Source organism: Ovis canadensis, chromosome 22 (assembly GCF_042477335.2).
Source record: "Ovis canadensis isolate MfBH-ARS-UI-01 breed Bighorn chromosome 22, ARS-UI_OviCan_v2, whole genome shotgun sequence".
NCBI classification, from domain to species: Eukaryota; Metazoa; Chordata; class Mammalia; order Artiodactyla; family Bovidae; genus Ovis; species Ovis canadensis.
Genome location: NC_091266.1, coordinates 38034971 through 38056261, shown reverse-complemented (window position 1 = coordinate 38056261; position 21291 = coordinate 38034971). Strand labels below are relative to the sequence as shown.

Sequence of the window (21291 nt, the reverse complement as noted above, 5' to 3'; positions counted from 1 at the left end):
AGTCTCTGAGCTTGGCAAATGATTGTCAACAAAGTGTCAGTGAGAGTCACTCAGTCGTGTCCGACTCTTTGTGACGCCATGGACTGTAGCCTGCCAGGCTCCTCTGTCTGTGGAATTCTCTAGGCCAGAATACTGGAGTGGGTAGCTGTTCCCTTCTCCAGGGAATCTTCCCAACCCAGGGATTGAACCCAGGTCTCCCACATTGCAGGCAGATTGTTTATGACTGACTCACCAGGGAAGCCCTGGTACACCCAATTAAAAGTGACAGTGTACCCAATTTAAAAAATTTCATGTGACTACTGCCCAGCTGAAAATGCTTATAAACTGTTGATTGCTACCCAGAGTCCATTTAGTTTGTCAGGGAGAATTGCTGTGGTGGAGAGGTGGTGAGAAGTAGCACAATGAGGGGAATCTTTGGAAAATACTGGGAACTGCTAGCTTATGGATACTGATATATCAGTCTGAATCATGCTTGCCCCAACCGAAAATGGAATGGCAAGACCAAAAAAGACTTAAGTTTACTGCCATAACCATGGTTTTTTTTTTTTTTGCCTTGACATGAGTTACTGGACTTTTTATTTAACTTTATTGAGATGTAATTAACATATAAGATATATTTATGTAATCATCACCATCACAGGATACTGAACATTTTATTTCCATAACCCATTAAAATTCTTTCATACAATTAGTCTTATCTGCAAATTTGGGCCCTGATTAGGTAACCACTGATTAGTTATTAGGTAACCAAATTAGGTAACCACTGATTTAATTTCTATCACTATAGATTATATTTGTCTTTTATGAATTTCACATAAACTCTCTTGTGTCTAAGATTCATCCATATTGTGACATTTCTAGCTATTTACCCAAGAGGAATGAAAATATATATCTACCCAAAGACTTGTATACAAATATTCATACTACTGTTATTCATGATAACTCAAAACTGGTATCTGTTGTTTAGTTGCTAAGTTGTGTCCAACTCTTTTGCAACCCCATGGATTATAGCTCGGCAGACCCCTCTGTCTGTGGGATTTCCCCGGCAAGAATACTGTCCATGAGATTTCCCAGGCAAGAATACTGGAGTGGGTTGCCATGTCTTTCTCCAGAGAGTCTTCCCGACCCAAGGATTGAACCCACGTCTCCTGCCTTGGCAGGCGGATTCTTTACTACTGAGCCACAAGTAGTAAAACGAGAAACAACCAAAATGTCCATCAGCAACTAAGTATGTAAACAAAACGTGATGCATCCATACAATGGAATATTGTACAGCCATAAAAAGAAATGAAGTACTGATATCTGATACAACATGAGTGATTCCTGAAAACATATGCTAAATGAAGGAAGCCAGTCAGAGAGACCATATATTGTGTGATTCCATTTATTTTAAATGACCAGAATAAGCAAATCTGTAGAGACATAAAATAGGTTAATGGTTACCTACAGCTGGGTTGGGAGTAAGTTGGGGAATGACTATTAATTGTTATGAAGTTTCTTTTGGGGATGGTGAAAAGGTTCTAAACTTAGATCATGGTGATAATTATCAACTATGTGATATACTAAAAACATTGAATTATATACTTAAAATGATTGAATTTTATGGTATGTAAATTATATCTCAATAAAGATGTTTTTCAAAAGAAAGAAACTGTCAAATTGTTTTCAAAAGTGGTTATACCATTTTTAATTCCAACCAGCGATGACTAAGTTGTAGCTACTCCATATCTTTGTCACACTTGGAATTGTCTTTTTAATTTTAGCCATTCTAGTGCATATAAAGTGCTCTAGTAATACTGCATACGTTACAGTTCTAAAAATTACTGTTAATTTATTTTGCATGATGACGAGTGTTGACCAGCTGATCATTTGCCTGTTTTTAAATTTGATTATTCATGAGTTTCTGTATATTCTAGATGCAGGTCCTTTTCATATATATTGTGAATATTTTCTCCTATTTTCAGTGGCTTGTCTTTGCAAGTTATTAATGGTATTTTTCAAAGTCCAGACATTTTAATAGAAACCAATTTTAAATTAATACCATGAAGATGAAGTTATTAATTTTTGAAACAATTTTCACCCTTGTGTTTTATTTAGTAAATCTTTGCTTCCTCCTAGTTGTGGAAATTTTTACCTGTATTTTCTTCTGGAAGTTTTATGGTTCTGGCTTTTACATTTAGTTCTATGCTCTGTGTCAAGTTAATTTTTTTAATGGAATCAGTGTTTCCTTTATAAAATTTATTTATTTACTTTTGGCTGCCCTGGATCTTCACTGCTGTGTACAGGCTTTCTCTAGTTGTGGCGAGCAGGGGCTAGTCTCTAGTTGCGGTGCATGGGCTTTTCATTGTGCTAGCTTTTCTTGTTGTAGAGTATAGGCTCTGAAGTGAGGATTTAGATAGTTGTGGCGCACAGGCCTAGGCTTAGTTGCCCAGAGGCATGTGGAATGTTTCTAGACCAAGGATCGAACCCATGTTCCCTTCACTGGCAGGCAGATTCTCAACCACTTAACCACCAAGGAAGTTCAAGTTAGTTTTTTGTAAGATGTTTGGTAATGGTAAACGTTCTTCCAGTTCCCATCCTGCAGTATCCTGTTGTTCCATTCTCATCTGTTGAAAAGACTATTTCTGCCCCCTATTGAAATCTTTGGCACATTTGTAAAAAATCAATTGACCATATATATGTGGGTCTATTTCTGAAGTATTAGTTCTGTTCCATTGGTCTTATATAGGTCGAAATTTATGCCCTACACTGTCTTGATTATTATAGGTCTGTCATAAATCATGAAATCAAGTAATGTAAGTCATCTAATTTTGCTCTTTTTAAAAATTGTTTTGAATATTCTATTTCTTTTGCATTTCTGTTGAAAGTATAAAATCAGCTTGTCATTTCTACAAATAAAAACCTGCTAAGATTTTGATTGGAATTGCATTAACTCTGTAGATCAACTTGGGGGAGAACTGATACTTTAATAATATTGTTTTCAAATCCACAACCATGATATACGTCTCCATTTATTTAGATCTTTAAAATTTTCTCATCAATATTTTGTAGTTTTTAGCATACTGTTTTGTACCTATTTTTTTCAATCATTTTTTATGTTATCTAAATGGTATTTTTATTCTTTTCCATTGCGGTTTATTATAGGATATTGAATATAGTTCCCTGTTGTATACAACAGGATCTTGTTTATCCATTCTGTATATAGTATCAATAGTCTGCATCTGCTAATCTCAAACTCCCAATCCAGCCTGTCCCCCACACATAGAATCACAAGTCTATTCTCTATGTTTTTTATTCTGTTTCTGTCATAGATAAGGTCATTTGTGTCATATTTTAGATTCCATAATGAGTGTATCATGTGGTATTTGTCTTTTTTTTCCTAAGTTGTTTCAAACTAGTTTACTTAGGGGTTCCATTTTCACGCTTCAAGAGATTTTATGGATTTCTCATGCTGCTTCACTCATTAGTTCATCTAGTTCTGAAGGGTTACTGAGTGTCATCTTGATGGGCCAACCATCTTCGTAACAAGATTTGTTGACAAGTCCCGGGTTTTCTGCTCGAGTTTCATTAATTTCAGTTACTTCTGATAAACACAGTAGAGTTCACTAGCAGCTATGCTTTACAGTGCACCAAACATAATTTAGGGCTTCACTGATAGTTCAGTTGGTAAAGAATCTGCCTGCAATGCAGGAGACCCTGGTTCGATTCCTGCATTGGGAAGATCTGCTGAAGAAAGGATAGGCTACCCACTCCAGTATTCTTGGGCTTCCCTTGTGGCTCAGCTGGTAAAGAATTCGCCTGCAATGTGGGAGACCTGGGTTCAATCTCTGGGTTGGAGAAGGGAAAGACTACCCACTCCGGTATTCTGGCCTGGAGAATTCCATGGACTGTATAGCCTATGGGGTCGCAAAGAGTCGGACACGACTGAGTGACTTTCACTTTCAAACATAATTTACAGTGCACCAGATTCCTTGTTTGTTCAATCTTGTCCCAACTTCTGACAGACTACAGCAAACAACATCTCCCAAATCTTCCTGTGCAAAATTGCTGATTGCCACTGTTCCAACACCATTTTCTGTTGTTAACCCATTCATGTTTGTCTGTGAATTTGTGCATGGACAGCAGAGTGGGGCAGGTGTTCAGTGCCCGCCTACAGCCCCCAGAGCCCCGGTAGGCAGGGCTCAGTGGGTGCAGAGGTGGTGCGCAGGCTGTAGACCAAAACCTGCATGCTCCACACCACTCTGCTGTCTTTGTCTTTCTCATTTATTTTGCTTGGTATGATAATCTCCAGGTTGACCCATGTAGCTGCAAATGGCATTATTTCATTCTTTTTAATAACTGGATAGTATTCCATTATATCTGTCTACCATATCTTCTTTATCCACTCATCTGTCAGTGGACATTTAAGTTGCTTCCATGTCTTGACTATTGTGAATAGTGCTGCTGTGAACGCTGAGGCGCATGTGCCTTCTCTAATTATAGTTTTGTTCAGATATATGCCCAGGAGTGGGATTGTGGGATCACATGACAATTCTATTTTCAGTTTTCTGAGGTATCACCATACTGCTTTCCATAATGTCTATACCAGTTTACATCCCCACCAACTGTGTATGCTGCTGCTGCTAAGTCGCTTCAGTCATGTCCAACTCTGTGTGACCCCATAGACAGCAGCCCACCAGGCTCCCCCGTCCCTGGGATTCTCCAGGCAAGAACACTGGAGTGGGTTGCCATTTCCTTCTCCAATGCATGAAAGTGAAACGTGAAAGGGAAGTTCCTCAGTCGTGTCCGATGCTTAGCAACCCCATGGACTGCAGCGTACCAGGCTCCTCTGTCCATGGGACTTTCCAGGCAAGGATGCTGGAGTGGGGTGCCATTGCCTTCTCCAAACTGTGCATGAGGGTCCCCTTTTCTTCACACCTTCTCCAGCAGTCATTATTAATAGACTATTTATAGATGGCCATTCTGACCAGTGTGAGGTGATAACCTCATTGTAGTTTCTTTTGTAATTTTGATGTTAATTTTTGGCTGTGCAAGATCTTAGTTGCGCGGTGTGGTATCTTCGATCTTCATTGCTATATGCAGGATCTTTAGTTGTGGTGTACGAGATCTAGTTCCCTGATGGTGATCGAACCTGGGTTCCCTTCTTTAGAAGCATGGAGTCTTAGCCACTGGATCATCAGGGAAATTCCCTCATTGTAGTTCTGATTTGCATTTCTCTGATAATTAGCAATGTTGAACATCTTTTCACGTGCCTCCTTTGGCTATCTGTATATCTTCCTTGGAGAAATATCTATTTAGGGCTTTTGCCCATATTTTGATTGGGTTGTTTGTTTTTTGATGTTGAGCTGTATGAGCTGTTTGTATATTTTGGAAATTAATTGCTTGATAGCCTCATGGTTTGCAAATATGTTTTCTCTTGTTCTATAGGTTGTCTTTTCGTTTGTTTATGGTTTCCATTGCTGTGCAAAAGCTTTTAAGTTTAATTAGGTTCTATTTATTTATTTTTGCTTTTAGGAAATTTCACTCTTTGTTCCAGATAATATCCCTTGTTTGAAGTCTCCTTATCAGGTTATTAATATAGCAATTCAATTTTGCTTTAATTAGTGTTGATACAACATATTTTTCCCATCTTTATAATTTCAGCCTATCTGTGTCTTTATATTTTAGGTGGATTTCTTTTAGACAAAACCTGTAGCTGCACATTGATTTTCTACCCAGTCTGACAACCTCTGTCTTTTAATTGAAATGTTACATTTAATTTATTTATTTATATGGTTGCATTAATATCTGTTGTCTTGCCTTTTTTTCCCCCTCTTTTTCTTCTATTTATTTTTTCCTTTTTCTGCTTTTGTTTGGATTAACTGAGTATTTTTTATGATTCCATTTTATGTCCAATATTGACTTATCTCTACCCCTTAGTTTTATTATTTTAGTCATTGCTCTAGGTTTTCAAACATGCATTTTTAACTTACTACAGTATACCTTCAAAATTTGTTATGTGACTTCATGTAATGTGTAATAACCTTACAATAGTGTGTTTCCATTTGCCCCACTCCTGGTCTTTGTACTACTATTGTCAAACATTTTTCTTCTAGGCTTCTTATAAATTTCACATTCCATTATTACTATTTTTTGATTTGATGAGTCAATTATCTTTTTTCCTAGTTTTCAAATTTATGTGAAAATATTTTACACTTTATCCATGTATTTACCATTTCCACTATGTTTTATTCCTATTGAAAGATCCAGATAATGTAACTTTCCTTCTACCAGAGAGCTTTTGTTAACATCTCTTCTAATTGTAGGACTGTTAACAACACATTCTCTCAGATTGTTTGTTTGAAAAGGTCTTTATTTCACTCTCATTTCAGAAAGATGTTTTTGCTGGATATAGAATTCTAGGCTAACTTTTTTTTTTCTTTTGACACAGATATCATTCCATTGTTTTCTGGCTTGTATAGTTTCTGACAAGTGTGAATTTTTATCTTTGCTCCTTTGTACATGTTTTTCCCCTGTCAAGCTGCTTTTAATATTCTTTCTTAAACATTGGTTTTCAGCAGTTTTATTGTGATGTGCTTATACCTTCCGTTTCGTTCCTTATGATGTTCATGGTTGTCTTTAAGCACTTGAATATATTTATAATAGCTCTTTAAATGTCCTTGCTAATTTCATCATCTCTTTCATTTCTGGGTCTCTTTCTGTTCACTGATGTTCCTCTGGGTTATGAGTTACATTTTCTTGCTTCTTGACATGTCTGATAATTTTTTACTGGATATTGGGCATTGTGAATATTATATAGTTGAATGCTGGATTTTGTTGTTTCTCTTTATTAAATAGTGTCAGACTTCATTGGGGAACGTAAGGAAATTAGTTGTGGAGCAGCAGTTTCCTTTTTATAACATTGTACAGGGAGGCAGTGACCATAACCATCCCAAAGAAAAGGAAATGCAGGAAGGCAAAGTGGTTGTTTGAGGAGGCTTTACAAATAGCTGAGGAAATAAGAGAAGCAAAAGGCAGGGGAGAATGGGAAAGATATACCCAACTGAATCCAGAGTTCCAAGAATAGCAAGGAGAGATAAGAAGGCCTTATTAAATGGACAATGCAAAGAAATAGAGGAAAACAATAGAATGGGTAAGACTAGAGATCTCTTCAAGAAAATTGGAGAGGGACTTCCCTGGTGGTCCAGGGCTAGGACTCTGAGCTCCCAATGCAGGGGACCCTGGTATGATCTGTGGTCAGGGAATTAGATCCCACATGTACAGCCAAATAAATTTTTTTTTTAATGAAAATTGGAGATATCAAGGGAACATTTCATGCAAGGATGGGCATGATAAAGAAAATGGTAAGGACCTAACAGAAACAGAAGAGATTAAGAAGTTCTTTGTATAAGAACTATACAAAAAGGTTTTAATGACCCAGATAATCACTCACCAAGAGCCAGACAAATCAAGTGGGCCTTAGGAAGCATTACTACGAACAAAGCCAGCAGAGGTGACAGACTTCCAGCTGAACTATTTAAAATTCTAAAAGATGGTGCTGTTAAAGTGCTGCACTCAGTATGTCAGCAAATTTGAAAAACTCAGCCATGGCTATAGAACTGGAAAAGGTCAGTTTTCATTCCAGTCCCAAAGAAAGGCAATGCCAAAGGATGTGTACACTACTGTACAGTTGTGCTCATTTCACATGCTAGCAAGGTTATGCTCAAAATCCTTCAAGATAGACTTCAACAGTATGTGAACTGAGAAATTCCAGATGTTACAAGCTGGGTTTTGAAGCAGCAGAGGAACCAGCATCAAATTGCCAACATTTGTTGAATCATGGAGAACACAATGGAGTTCCAGAAAAACATCTATTTCTGCTTCACTGACTGTACTTTGACTGTGTGGATCACAACAAACTGTGAAAAATTCATAAAGAGATGGGAATACCAGACCACCTTACCTGCCTCCTGAGAAATCTGTTCACACGTCAAGAAGCAACAGTTAGAACCTCACATGGAACAACTGACTGGTTCAAAATTGAGAAAGGAGTCCGACAAGGCTGTATATTGTCACCCTATTTATTTAACATCTGTGCAGAGTACATCATACAAAATGCTAGTCTGGATGAATCACAAGCTGGAAGCAAGATTGCTGGGAGAAATATCAGCAACCTCAGATATGCAGATGACACCACTCTAATGGCAGAAAGTGAAGAGGAACTAAAGAACCTCATGATGAGGAAAGAGGAGAGTGAAAAAGCTGGCTTAAAACTCAACATTAAACAACCTAAGATTATCTGATCCCATCACTTCATGGAAAATAAAAGGGGAAAAAGTGGAAGCAGTGATAGACTTTATTTTCTTGTGCTCCAAAATCTCAGCAGATGGTGACTGTAGCCATGAAATTAAAAGACTTGCTCCTTGGAAGGAAACCTATGACAAACCTTGGACAGCATATTAAAAAGCAGAGATATCACTTTGCTGACAAAGGTTCATATAGTTAAAACTATGGTTTTTCCAGGAGTCATGTACAGATGTGAGAGTTGGACCATAAACCATAAAGAAGGCTGAACACCGAAGAATTTATAATTTTGAATTTTGGTCCTGGAGGAGACTCTTGAGAGTCCCTTGAACTGCAGGGAGATCAAACCAGTCAGTCCTAAAGGAAATCAACCCTGAATATTCGTGGGAAGAACTGTTGCTGAAGCTGAAGCTCAGTACTTTGGCCACCTGATGTGAAGAGCCAGCTCATTGGAAAAGACCCTGATGCTGGGAAAGATTGAAGGCAAAAGGAGAAGGGAGCAACAGAGGATGAGATGGTTAGATAGCATCACCATCTCAATGGACATGAAGTAGAGCAAGCTCTGGGAGATAGTGGAGGACAGGAGGAGCCTGGTGTGCTGCAGTCCATGGAGTCACAGCATTGAATACAACTTAGCAACAGAACAATATCCTTTGAAACTTCTTTTTTTTTCATGTAGTGATCTTTCTTTTCCAGTGTTATTGAGCTATAACTGACATATACCACTATTTAAGTTTACCACAGTAAGTGTAGTTAACATCAGTCACCTCCTATAGATGCAAAGGCAACAGGAGGGTGGGGTGGTCCTTGGGATGAGAACTCAGGATGTACTGTCTCAGTAACTTCTAAATATACCATGTGTGCTGTAGTAAGTCATTTCAGTTGTGTCTAACTCTTTGTGACCCTATGGATCACACAAGGCTCCCCTGTCAATGGGATTCTCCTGGCAAGAATACTGGAGTGGGTTGCTGTGCCCTCCTCCAGCGGATCTTCCCGACCCAGGATCAAACCTGCATCTCTAAAGTCTCCTTCATTGGCAGGCAGGCTCTTTACCACTAGTGCTACCTGGGAAGCCCAAATATACTAAGGAGCAGTGTTAACTATAGTCATCGTGTAGTATGTTACACCCCCAGTACTCATTTATCTTATAATTGGAAATTTGTACCTTTTGACCACCATGTATGAAACTCCTTATCTTTATTAAGATAGGTTTAGAGTGACTTTTAATTCTGTGTGTGTGTGTGTGTGTGTGTGTGTGACTCTCTCAGCTGTGTCTGACTCTGTGCAACCCCATGGACTCCTCTGTCCATGGGATTTCCCAGGTAAGAGTATTGGAGTGTGTTGCCATTCTCTTATCCAGGGGATCTTCCAGGGATCGAACCCTGCGTGTCCTACATTGCAGGCAGACTCTTTATCATCTGAGCCACCAGGGAAGCCCCCAAGTTTAGTTCTCCTGTGAAGGTGTTAGTGTTCTGGTGCCTCCTTTGAATGCCCTACACATTCAACAGGTACATTTCATTCTGGTTGGTCAAAATTCATATACCTCCCAGTCCTGTGTGAGTGAGCTCTGGGAATTGTTCAGCTTACAGATCCTCAGTCATTTTTCTGTGGAAACTGGTTGAATTTTACACTAGAAGTGTGATTCTTAGTGTTCAGCAACAGAGTCAGTGGGAACCGTACATAAATTTCTAAAACCTTTTTCTTTGCTGAACTCCTTCCTTTCTGGTAACATGCCTCACAAATGCCAGCCACCTCTGCCTTTCCAAACTTTAGTGTATCTCCTTAGCCCAGCAAGATTTTCGTGCTGACCTTATATTTTCTTTCTCTCAGGATTCCTGTCCTGCACTGCATTTTATACAATGTATAAAAAGAATTATTTCTTCTCTAGCTTTCAGTTATTCCATTATAAATGAAAGTGGAAGTATTGAGCTATTTCAAAATATTAGAGTATACCCTGAGTTAACCTACCCAGCTAAATTTTTAAAATTTCATTTATTTTTCAGAGAACCACTACTTAAATTAACTATTCATATGCATTGTCCGTTTTACTTCATTTTCTTTCTTCCTTCCTCTTTTTTTCTGTTATGAGAGAAGAGTCTTGAATGGATTTTGGAAACAAGATGTTATAGTAAGCATTTTCATATATTTTTAAAGATAATACACTAAAGATCTCTCTTCCCTTTCCCCATATTTTCCTTCTATTCTTGGGCCCAGGTCCAGCCTTTACATTGATCATTTACAAAGGTTCTATCCTCAAGTCTCTCAGAACAGCAAGAATTGAAACTGAGAGCTCTTGGATGGCTGATATTTCATCTGATAGTTAACTACCATGAATCTTTTAGGCTATGTACATCTCAACATGAACCAAGCATTGTCCTGTATAAGAGGTTAAGTAGATGGCATCCGAAGGAAGCTAACAGTTTTCTCTGGGTACTAGTTAGCGTTGGAGTTCATGGATCTAATTGTTTCTTCTCCTTGTCTTCTGAGATGCAAACCTGTTAGTTACTTTTGCAAATAAGTGCTAAATATAGTTCAGCAAGACTTTGAACTTGGCTATTCAAAGATCACTTTGTGTGTCTGCTTAGATTATTTTGGACGGTTATCTAATGAGTACACTGCACAGTTTAGCTGGATTGTGCAGCTGAAATTTGTTGCTAAATTGAATGCACCTCAAAGGGGCATCTCAGAATGGATCAAACCTGATTTCCAAAAAAATTGAACCTGTGGATTATGTGGAGAGTAAAGTGAAATCCTTTCCCACCGTTTCAACCTTTTGCTCATCTTTTGTGCAGGATTTACTTTTTTCAGCATCTGGGCAGAGCCTGCCCTTCAAATAATAGACCCTGAATGGAGCCTAAGCTGTCAGGGCCAGAGTCACAGACCTGTCAACTAATGGCCCTCCTGAGCTGCTGTCCCAGGGGCCCTGCCACAGTGGTGAGAATTTTGCAGTCTGAATTAGCTGAGTAGGATTACATGGTAGGCAAAAGAGAAGAGACATTGGATTTCTTAATTTTCCCTGTCTTAAAAGGTATGCTATTTCAATCAGGCTGCCCATTCATTGATCGGTTAGTCAGCTGACTCCAAACCACTTATAGTTCTGTTGGCTCAACTGTTTCTGTGCCTGTATATGTAAGTGTGCCCTTCAGTGGTGGTTTATCTTGATTCCTTATTGCTTGCTAGCTCCTTAAAGGTAGCACTTGGGCCTTAGAAGTATGTCAGAGCACTGTGAACAGTGTGCTGGCAGGGTGCACTGTCTAATTCTAATCTTCTCACGTGACTTTCTCTTTGTTCTTTTATGGCTTTTCCCTTGTGGCTAATGGGATCTAAGTTCCCTGACCAGGGATTGAATCCAGGCCACAGCAATGAAAGCTGAATCCTAACCACTAGACCACCAGAGAATTCCCCTATGATGTGACCTTGATGAGAGACCTGAGTGTTACTAAATTAGTACACAAGCATGTTGAGTGTTTGTTCCTCAAGACTGTATTAGGGATTGTGGAAAATCTGTAATGTTGCACTGGGTCCTTTCCTTCAGGGTGCTAAGAATCCAGCTATGATGCAGTTTCAGTGAGGAAATCAGTAGTAATAGTCCTTTCCTGCTTTACAGAAGAAATGGGACTGAAAAGTCATGTTCTCCAACCAGTGAATAAACATCTGAAGTAGAGCAAATGGGCAGAGTCCAGTGGAGAGATGGGTGGAGATTATTATGAAAATCCTCTAAAAAGCCTTAATTTTCTTTCCTTCTTTTACTTACTTTATCTCTTTCAAACTATCCAGAGATTAATTTTTCTATGATTAGGGGTTCAGCAGAGTTAAAGCAGGACTGCATGAAAATGAAAACAGAGTGGTTACAGTCTTTTTGGAAGAATGGAAAATTGGTCTTAAAGTAGGATCATTCATTGTAGAGGGATTCACCGTATCCTTTTAACACCCCACCCCAAGCCTGGAAACCGTCTGGTGGCTGCAGCCAAAAAAGCCCAATTAAACTCTAGAGATCAGGAATTCCCTGGCAGTCTAGGGGTTAGGAGTTTGTACTCTCACTGCCAAGAGCCTGGGTGCAGTCCCTGGTTGGAGAACTAAGATCCCACAAGCCGTGCAGTGTGGCAAACAATGAATAAAATGATAATAATAAAAAAACATTGAAGACCTTTGAATTTTAAACTTCTAAATGAGCATTGAGTAATTAGAATAGCAACCAAAGCCAGACTTTGCTAATAATGAATTTGGGGTAGTCTGTAAAGTTTTGTTGGTGGTTTACATTATCAACAGGGACTTCAGCCGCTGAGCTGGGTCTTCAGCTGCTGTGGGTGCAAACTGACAAGATGTGGAGCCCTGAGGACATGGCAGTCATTAAAGCTCAGACATCAAACCAGGCCTTCACCAGGTCACATTCCCAGCGCTGCACATGTCATGCTTCCCACTTCTTAGCAGTGAGTTTGAGATCCTTGAATCTTTATTCTCTGAAAGATCACTTAGCCTGTAAACTCAACAACGTACCCCAGGCTAGACTAGCCTGCTAGTGCAGGAGGAGCAGTGGATAGGGAGTCAGGAAACTTTGCTGTGTAATCCCAGCTTTGTGTCTTGGGGCATTGCACAGTCTTTCAAGATGTCTGTTTTCTTCATCTGTGACATGAGGGCCATGTACTCGGTAGTTGGGTGATTTCAAAGGTTCCTTCCAGAACTATTATTTTTATGATTTTCTCTCAATGGTAACACTTTGGTAGAAAGAGTTATGGTTGCCTTTCATGTCACAATCCTCAGGTATTCATGCAATTTCCAGACCCTCCTGGCCACCATTTAACCACCTGATTATCTTAATATGAATGTATCAGATACTTTCTTTTTCCAGTTTTCTTCTTTGTTTCCATCCCAGTAGCCTTCATTCATTTAGCACCCTTGCTAGATCCTATCACTTAAATATTTTAGCGTTTATTTATATATTATCACTTATCTTCATAGTATTGTAAGAAAATATTATAATGGTAACTATTTTACAGACAAAGAAACTAAAGCTCAGACAGGTCAAGGTTATATAACTAACTAGTAAATTAAGGTGTCAAGATTTGAACCCAGACTTTCCTGATTCCGTAGCCTCTTTGTGTTACACCCCACTGCAGTCTTGATAGGTTCCGTGTTTATTTCCTATTCTATAAGACTTTACTATTCTATTTACTATTCTATAAGTAGGTTTCTCTACTGGTATCTTGTGGTGTCATCCTCATTTGGCAGCCTGGTCTCTAAGGAAGGCCATACATGTTGCCCTGGCTGGAGTGGGCTAGTATCAGACTTCTGTACTTTCCCCAAATAGGTTATATACTTTAGATGTCATTTCAAATTGAGAAGAAGGTAATGAACACAAATTTGCTGTCAGGTCACATTCTATTACTTAGTTGTCCCCTCATTCTCATTCTCCCAGGAATTCAGTCCAGCACAGATTTGGACTGAATCTCTGAACTGTCTTCAGAGCCCAGGAAGTACCTACTCCTATTTCAAACTGTCCCACCAGAGACCAGGCAGTTTTTCAGGCACAAGGTAAAGCCCTCTAACATCAGGACTAGATAGCCATTGCCAGGAACTTTTCTAGCTTGGCGATCCTCCTTTGCTGCTATCTTCAGGTAAGACTTATTTCCCATTTCAAAGGTCTTGCTAAAAAATAAAAAGGTGGGGCACAGGATACTGAATAGTCTTTCAGGAATATCTATTATGTGTGCTAGAGGAAGAGGGTGTTTGTATGTGTGTGTGTGCCTGAAACCTCATCAACAATTTTGAACTAAATTTTTGCTCTGGGAACTTGTTGCTCCCTGATGTGGTCAAGAGCCTCCCAACTTGTATCATGCGAGGCCAGGCCTCTGCTCAACTGCTCTTTAGTATAACCTGTATCTGCCTGAACGACTAAGATTACTAAGGTTGGCGGTGGGTACTGGGCATTTTCTGACTTCTGGTTGATGCATTGTCAGTTATACTCAGGACATGGGGTCATTATGGGAAGCCTGCTTTTCTATTGTATAGAGAATACTCTTCACCAGTATGTGCCATAAGCTAATGAAGATGTGTAAGGTTCCAGCTCCTTGTTTATGGTTAGAACTACCTGGGGATAAGCAGAACTACCAAATGGCCTGTTGTCACCAGAGGAGGCTTTCATCATAAAATTAGTAACCTTTTATTGCTTGTTATTAATGTGCCAGGCATTGGACAATCTTACCTTATATCATCCTCACATCAGCTCTATGAGGAAGATAGTGTTATCCTTTTACAAATAAGAAAACTGAGGTTCAGAGATTAAGTAGTGTGTATATGTTTATAGAGCTACCTGTGGTTGATCTGGGTGTAAAATTCAGGTCTTCCTAACCTCAAAGCCTATGTCTCCTCCAGAGAGTTTAGGTCCTCTCCCTCACTAATTTATTCTTCCCTCACCTGAGGAAGAGTGTTTCAAGATATCTAATGAGATTTTTGAAACTGAGGTCATTTATGCCTTCCACTTAAATCCAGAAGATGTTCCTTCATGATGAAGAGTCATTTATGCACATAAGATCTTTGGGACAATTTGAAATAGGAGTAGGTACTTCCTGGGCTCGGAAGCCAGTCCAGGAACTATCCAGGTTGCTGTATAGCCATTGGGATGATAATGTTTCCATCAGTTATATGTTACTTTCAGGAACTCAGAACTTTTATTCCCATGTCATGTTTGGAAGGTGAATTCAACTTCCACCTTTCAGAGACAACCCCTCTTGAAGTTCTACCTCAAAGAGGTTAGGTGATTGTCTGAGTTTCCACAGTAAGAGTGAAACTCCCAATTCAGTTTTCTATCAGACCTTTTTGCCAGGACCCAGGTTCCCGTGGACTAAGCATCACAGGTGGGGGAATAAGGACTCCTTAGAGAGCATGTGGCTGATAGGTGATTTACTGCCTTTAGAGCTATGTTGAACTGAGGTGGTGGACAGGGTTCTAGGAAGCCCACAAGCCCAACAACTGGTGAACAAAGGTGGCTCTGTTAGGGTATAGACTCCATCTAGGAAGGGCCTTTGAAGTTGCCAGGAAGCCAGAAATTGATTTTTTTTTTTAATGTTGAGATGGCAAATTATAACAAAGCCTAAGGCCTTTAGGCATAAGGGCTCTGGGAAATTGTCCTCTGTGTAACTACCGCCTTCGCCACATCTCAGGCCAGTGTTGAGGGTGAGGCCCAAATGGGACATGTTCCTAAAGTCTTGCCAAGGGGACTGACAAATAGAAGCAAAGAAATCAGTCTCTCCTAGGGTCTGTGGGACATAGTTTGGCAAAGTGACCTTGAAGACGGGGATGTCTGGAGGAAAAGAGCCTGAATCTGGACCAGAGCTCTGACCTGATTGTCCTTCCCAAACTCAGGAACACAAGCCTGTGTTATCCATCCCTCCCCTCCCCTCATGGATTCTTGGCAGGCAGATACATTTGCCACCAGGTGCAATCTGCCCTGAAATAAGACTGAATTGGTGAAGGGAACAGCCCAGAGGCACCTTTGTATCCCTCAGGAATGCATTCTCAGCTCCTCTGATCAGTCCTGACTCTAGCTCACTCCCTTCAGCCCTGCCTTCTGTTGGAGCTCACCCTACCTTATCATACTCATTCCTCGCAAGACTCCCGGCTGAGCTGGGAGCTCTCCATGACATCATACACTTCCCTGTCAGGTCAGACTGAATTGCAAAATAGCTATTGGCCAGATTGTCAGAGTGAAAATTTAGTCCCTCTCCTGGTCTCTCCTTTCTACCCAGCTCACTTTTAAGTTAATGGAGAAGATCTACATCTTCTGATGTAACTAATCATTGTATAACCCAAACCTGATTATCTTCAAGCTGGCAAGGTAGTATTACACTCTCTAAATACTAGTCTGATCTTGCTAATAATGGACATGATATATCCAAAATAGTTTTTGTTACAGGGAGTAGCAGGAGCCTGGGCTTGGTCACAATGTAACTAACTATCCTTGCCTTTGATTCATGGTCTAATAAGCCAGACTCACATCAGAACTGGCTTTGGTAATCCTTTCCTTCTGGAACCACAGAGATCCAACGTTCCTGGAGTTAGCGGAAGTCTGAGTCCACCAAAGAGACATAGTAGGGGCGGACCCCTCCTCAGAACAGAAGAGAATGAGATTAACTGTAGCTTAGTCTAGAAATGTCTCCTACACTCCAAGGCTGGGATGCTCAAAAGTTCCATCCAGGCAATGGATAAGAAGACTGAGATGGCATTGAGAGATGAAAACAAGTGGCAGATGGTGCTGAGGAACATCCCGGGACTAAAGAAATGTGGTTCCCAGAAAGGGAAGAGGAGAGATATTGGCAAAGTCTTACTCAGCAACTGTGACAGCCTGGCCAGAGAAAGCTGCACGATACAGCTGAGAATGCATCTGTGGTATCAGGGATACTGAGGGGCTCAGAAACTCACTGTTCTGTCGCCTCTTCTCATCTCCTTTACCATACTCACAGTAAATGGCCCTGAAAACCAGGCTGGACCGGTCAGGAAAGGCAGGGGATGGAAGAAAGTAGAAAGTGGTCCCAGCTACTGTATAGCATAGAGAACTCTACTTAGTATCTTATAATATCCTATAATGCAAGAGAATGTAAAAAAAATACACACACACACACACACACATATATATATATATGTATGTATGAATGTATGTATGTATTTTGGCCATACCACATGGCTTGTAGGATCTTAATTCCACACCAGGGATTGAACCCATGCCGCCAACAGTGAAATTGTGGAGTTCTAAACACTGGGCCACTGGGAAATTCCCTATATATTTTATGTATATGCATAACTGATTCACTGTGCTGTATACCTGAAAGTAACACACCACTGTAAATCAACTATTTCAATACAAATTTTTTAAAAAGTCCCAGAAACCTGAGGAATTGCCATGGCCAGGCTTTTCTCAGTAATAAGTAGTGACAAGTCGTGACAGAGTCTCTTGGGTGTATTGTCCCAGACCGAATCCAGCCCAGTAGAGCAGCAGGAGAGGTGTGGGGACCAAGTGACCTAGGGTTTGTGTGGCCTGAGCCCCGCTGGTTCTTGCCTTCCTCAGGTGCTAGAGGTAGTGCGAGCCAACTATGACACACTCACACTGAAGCTGCAGGATGGCCTGGACCAGTACGAGCGCTACTCGGAGCAGCACAAGGAAGCCGCCTTCTTCAAAGAGCTGGTGAGTGAGCCTTGCCTCTGTCTCTGCCTGTGTCTGTGGAGGGCCCTTCCCCACCACTGGGTTTTACTGTGCAGGTGGGTACAGGCTGATGAAATAAGATTGGAGGGGCCTGATTGGATTGGGTTTGCCACTTCTGTCCCACAGCAGTCCAGGAAGGACCAGGTGGTGAGAGACGAAGATACTCACCAGGGTACTGGTGCCAGGCTGGGAAGGGTGAGAAGCCTGAGGCAGCAGTGTCCACCCCTCCTCTGCAGCCATGGAGATAGCCCTGTGCAGCTTCAGCTAGGCCTGAAGTTTGATGTGCATTCCCAGTGGCAGCTCTGGCTCATTACCCCTTAGCCTGCCAGTCCTCAGAGCAACTAATGAGAGTAATTGATTCTTCTCCTCCTTATGTAACCACTTTCCTAAATTCCTAACTGGTTCCTGGTCTGAGTGCCCTTCCAATCTAGTTCTCCAGTCTTCACTCCCTACCCGTGTTCCCACTCTCCAGTTACTTAGCTTCCTGCAGCTCCTCCCTTGGCCATCTGAAGCCAGTGAACGCTGTTCTGTCTCCCTCTCCACCTCCCAGTTGACATCTCCACAGAACTGGACTGCCCTGTTAGTGGTCCCTTTCCTGCCCTGCACTTAGAAGTTGCCCTCAGGAAAAGCCCAGTCTCCCTGTATACTCTGGTCTGGGGTCTGAGACCTGGGCACACAGGCCTCTGTACCTACTTCCCATGTCCTCAGACCTCCCACTGCCAGGGCAGAATTTGCATCAGCCCAGCTTTTTACTTACCCATGCCTAGTCCGTGATGAAGGTGCTAGACTTTAGATCGTATGTCTTGTGCTAAACCCAGCCCAGCTCTGACCCCAACATGCCATTCCTGGGACTTGGGCCTTCCCCAGGGTGAGGCATGTATACTCTGAGCTAAGATAGTGGGGAGCAGGGAAGCCACTAGTGTAAGGAGATAGCAGAATACAGTACTTTTATGGGGTGGTCAGCAAGTCTTCAAGTTGGTATAGGGGTCAGGTCTTAAGAGATTAAGTTACTGGGAGCTGAAGAGGACTGAGGAGGAGAAACATCAAAAGCTGTCTTGAGGCTTTGGGGTACTAGTCTGTGCCTTACTTGTGTCTTCGCATAGCTGTACCACTGGCATAGGGGAGCTCAGAGAGTCTGGTTAGGTTTGGAGCTAATGAACTTGGGCTGCCTGCTGTTTGCCATGCTGGCCTTTCCTCTGCTTCCTCCCTGATGACTTCATTATGTTTCCCATAGCACAGCAGAGATGGAAGAAAAGCTCCCTGGGCTTTGGGGCCTAAGACAGATACATGTTCTTTGTCTCCTTCCTCCCCAGCTTTGTCTCTAGGTCAGTGTTCACATCTATTTCCAATGAATGAATCCATCTGCTGATTACTCTTAGAACCCACTCAGAGTAGGGAGTTCAGCCCTCCAACTCCTTTCCCCTGCTAACACAGACAGGACTTCCTGAAAGGTTCTCAGTCTCTGGGTAGAAAGCCATCAGTAGAGAGAAGGTGGTGAAAATACAACCAGACTTTCCTCTAGAGTGGGCAGGCATCTTTGGGGTATGGAGAGTGCTGGCCTAGGAGCTAAGAAATCTAGGTCCTGCTCCCACAGCTGGGACTTGCTGGCTGTGTGACCTGTTCCTGGCTGTTGGCCTCTTTGGGTTGTACTCCTGCCATCTGTGCCAGACAAGGGCTGCGTCTCCAAATGTCCTTTCCAACCAGAAAAGTAGATATATACAGAAGGACGTTGAGGAGATGTGAAAAAGGCCCACAGAGAGGGAGCTCCAGAGCAAGAGTTCTCTGGCCTCAGTTTCTCCTCCTCCATTAGACCACTGACCAGACCAGTCCCCCTCAGCCTAGCCAAGGCAAGGCCAGAGGCTTGACCTCAGCACTTCTTTGCTGTCTCTGCTTGTCTCTGCCTCATCAGGTGCTCAGATGCTCTTCTCAACATCCACTCGAATTCTTTCTCTCAGCCTCTCTTTTCTTCCTGCCATCACAGAATTGTTCGCTCATTTACCTGCAGGGATGATAGATGCTAAGAGTTCATTTCCTGAGAGAGAAATTTCTAGCACTGCATCTTGGCCTTGTGCTTCAGGCACTGCCTCTACTGTTTGTAATGGACTTTCCCCTGTTTTTTCTCTGCCTGTGCCTTCCCACCTCCCCTCACCTTTTCCCAGGTTCGATCCATTAGCACCAACGTCCGGAGGAACCTGGCCTTCCACACACTCAGCCAGGAAGTCCTGCTCAAGGAATTCTCTACTATCTCCTGAAGCTGTCACGCATACCTGAGCAGCCACTGACTGCCCTTACCCATGAGGCTTCTGGGCTGGAGGGCGGGCCAGGGGCAAGGGCCTGTTCCCAAGGTTGGAGAAAAACACAGACACAAGTTCTATCAGTGGAGGCCGTGCTTCACTGGAGCTTGGACAGCAGGGGCCAGGATGGGCAAGCAGAGATAATCTTATTTGGGGAAGGGATGGGTAGGCACAGGGAGACACCTCCAGAAATGTGGGGATTTCTGGGGTGGGCTTTCTGTACAACCCCTCATATTTCCAATTGAGATTACAAGTTATGGCTGCTAACTGTCAGGAGCTGTTGGGCAAGCCTCAGGGTGATGCCCACATCCATGGGGTCAGTGGCTCACCTAGGCTTCTGAAAACAGACTAACTCTCAGATGTAGGTAGAGCCAGTTCTGCTTCCTTTGAGCCCAGGGCTGAGCTGGACCTGAAATCTGTGTCCCATGCCCCACTGGCACTTTGTCCAGTCATTAGGACCCTTAGCTCAGGCCTTGGGTGGGGTAGTTATGGGGTACCTTCTTTCTGTTTTCTGAATCCAGAGCTGACTCCTCTGCTGTCTGGCCACCACTTTCTGTATTTGATTCCTGCCTTCCAGTCCATTGACTCTTCAGCACTACAGGGTCACAATCTTAGCTTTTCATTTTCAATCTGGTTTAAACTGTCTTTAGGGTATGTGTGTGAAATAAACATTGACAGGTTTTCTGAAGCCCTCAGGTGCCTACTTTGCTGGTTCCCTTTCCAGCAGTTTCCCCACCTCCTTAGCCACCCCCTCCTCTGGGAGCCTCTCTTGCCTCTACTGAGCTCCCCTCCACGTGTTCCACCCCCTCACCCGGCTGTTGTTTACATCCAGCCTGTCTGAGAATTTCCTCTGGGGAGGAATCTGTTCCTGCGGTGGTCTGGTACCTGCAAGGGAGAGAGCTTGCCAGGGCCAGGCTCTGGAACAAGCCAGGTGAGCATCATGGAGAGGCTGACCTTTGGAAAGCTGGCCTGTGTTTCCTCCTCTGGACAGCCTCCGTGGGACTACTGCTGTAGGCTTTCCCTGCCCCACAGCTGCCTTTGCAGTAGCTGCTCCTCTGAGACCCTCCCTTTCTAAAGCACTTTTTAAAGCCATCAGGGTGGTAGGGAGCAAGCAGCATAGAAAGAATCTAGAAATAAATGCCAGAATCCAGCCGGGAGAGCAGGTCTGGGACCTCCCAGGCTACTCTTCCACTTCAGGTATCTTTGGGATACTTGCCCTTCCTGGGAACCAGAGTTCCAGCTCCAACACTGAGCAAGTTCCGGAGAATCCACATCGTGCTGCCATGTATAATTGTAGATTCTTAAGATATCAGGGGCTGGGTCATCTCTGATGACTAGATGGATAGTTCAGCCTGGGGCATTTAGTGTTTTCCACATTGATGAACCTCAGAGGAGCAGGAGCTGGAAGATGATGGCAAGTTGAAGTTATTAAAAATTGATTTGTATGGGACAGACTTTCTAGTGTCTTTTCTACTTCTCCTTAATCTCTGTTACTCAGAACTCCCTCAATGACAGAGT

At 42.1% G+C, this 21291-nt stretch overlaps 1 protein-coding gene across 3 annotated transcripts in view; it reads left to right on the top strand.

The window, feature by feature from the left end:
- The window catches only part of ARMH3 (armadillo like helical domain containing 3), a 167047-nt gene extending 145824 nt beyond the window's left edge, over positions 1-21223 (top strand). For all 3 annotated transcript variants that reach the window (XM_069567714.1, XM_069567716.1, XM_069567715.1), the window contains 2 exons: positions 17345-17461; positions 19639-21223. In XM_069567714.1, coding sequence (XP_069423815.1) covers positions 17345-17461; positions 19639-19731 — 210 coding nt within the window. In that variant the 3' untranslated portion in view covers positions 19732-21223. The remainder of the gene's footprint in view (positions 1-17344; positions 17462-19638) is intronic.
- The last annotated feature ends 68 nt before the right edge of the window (positions 21224-21291 follow it).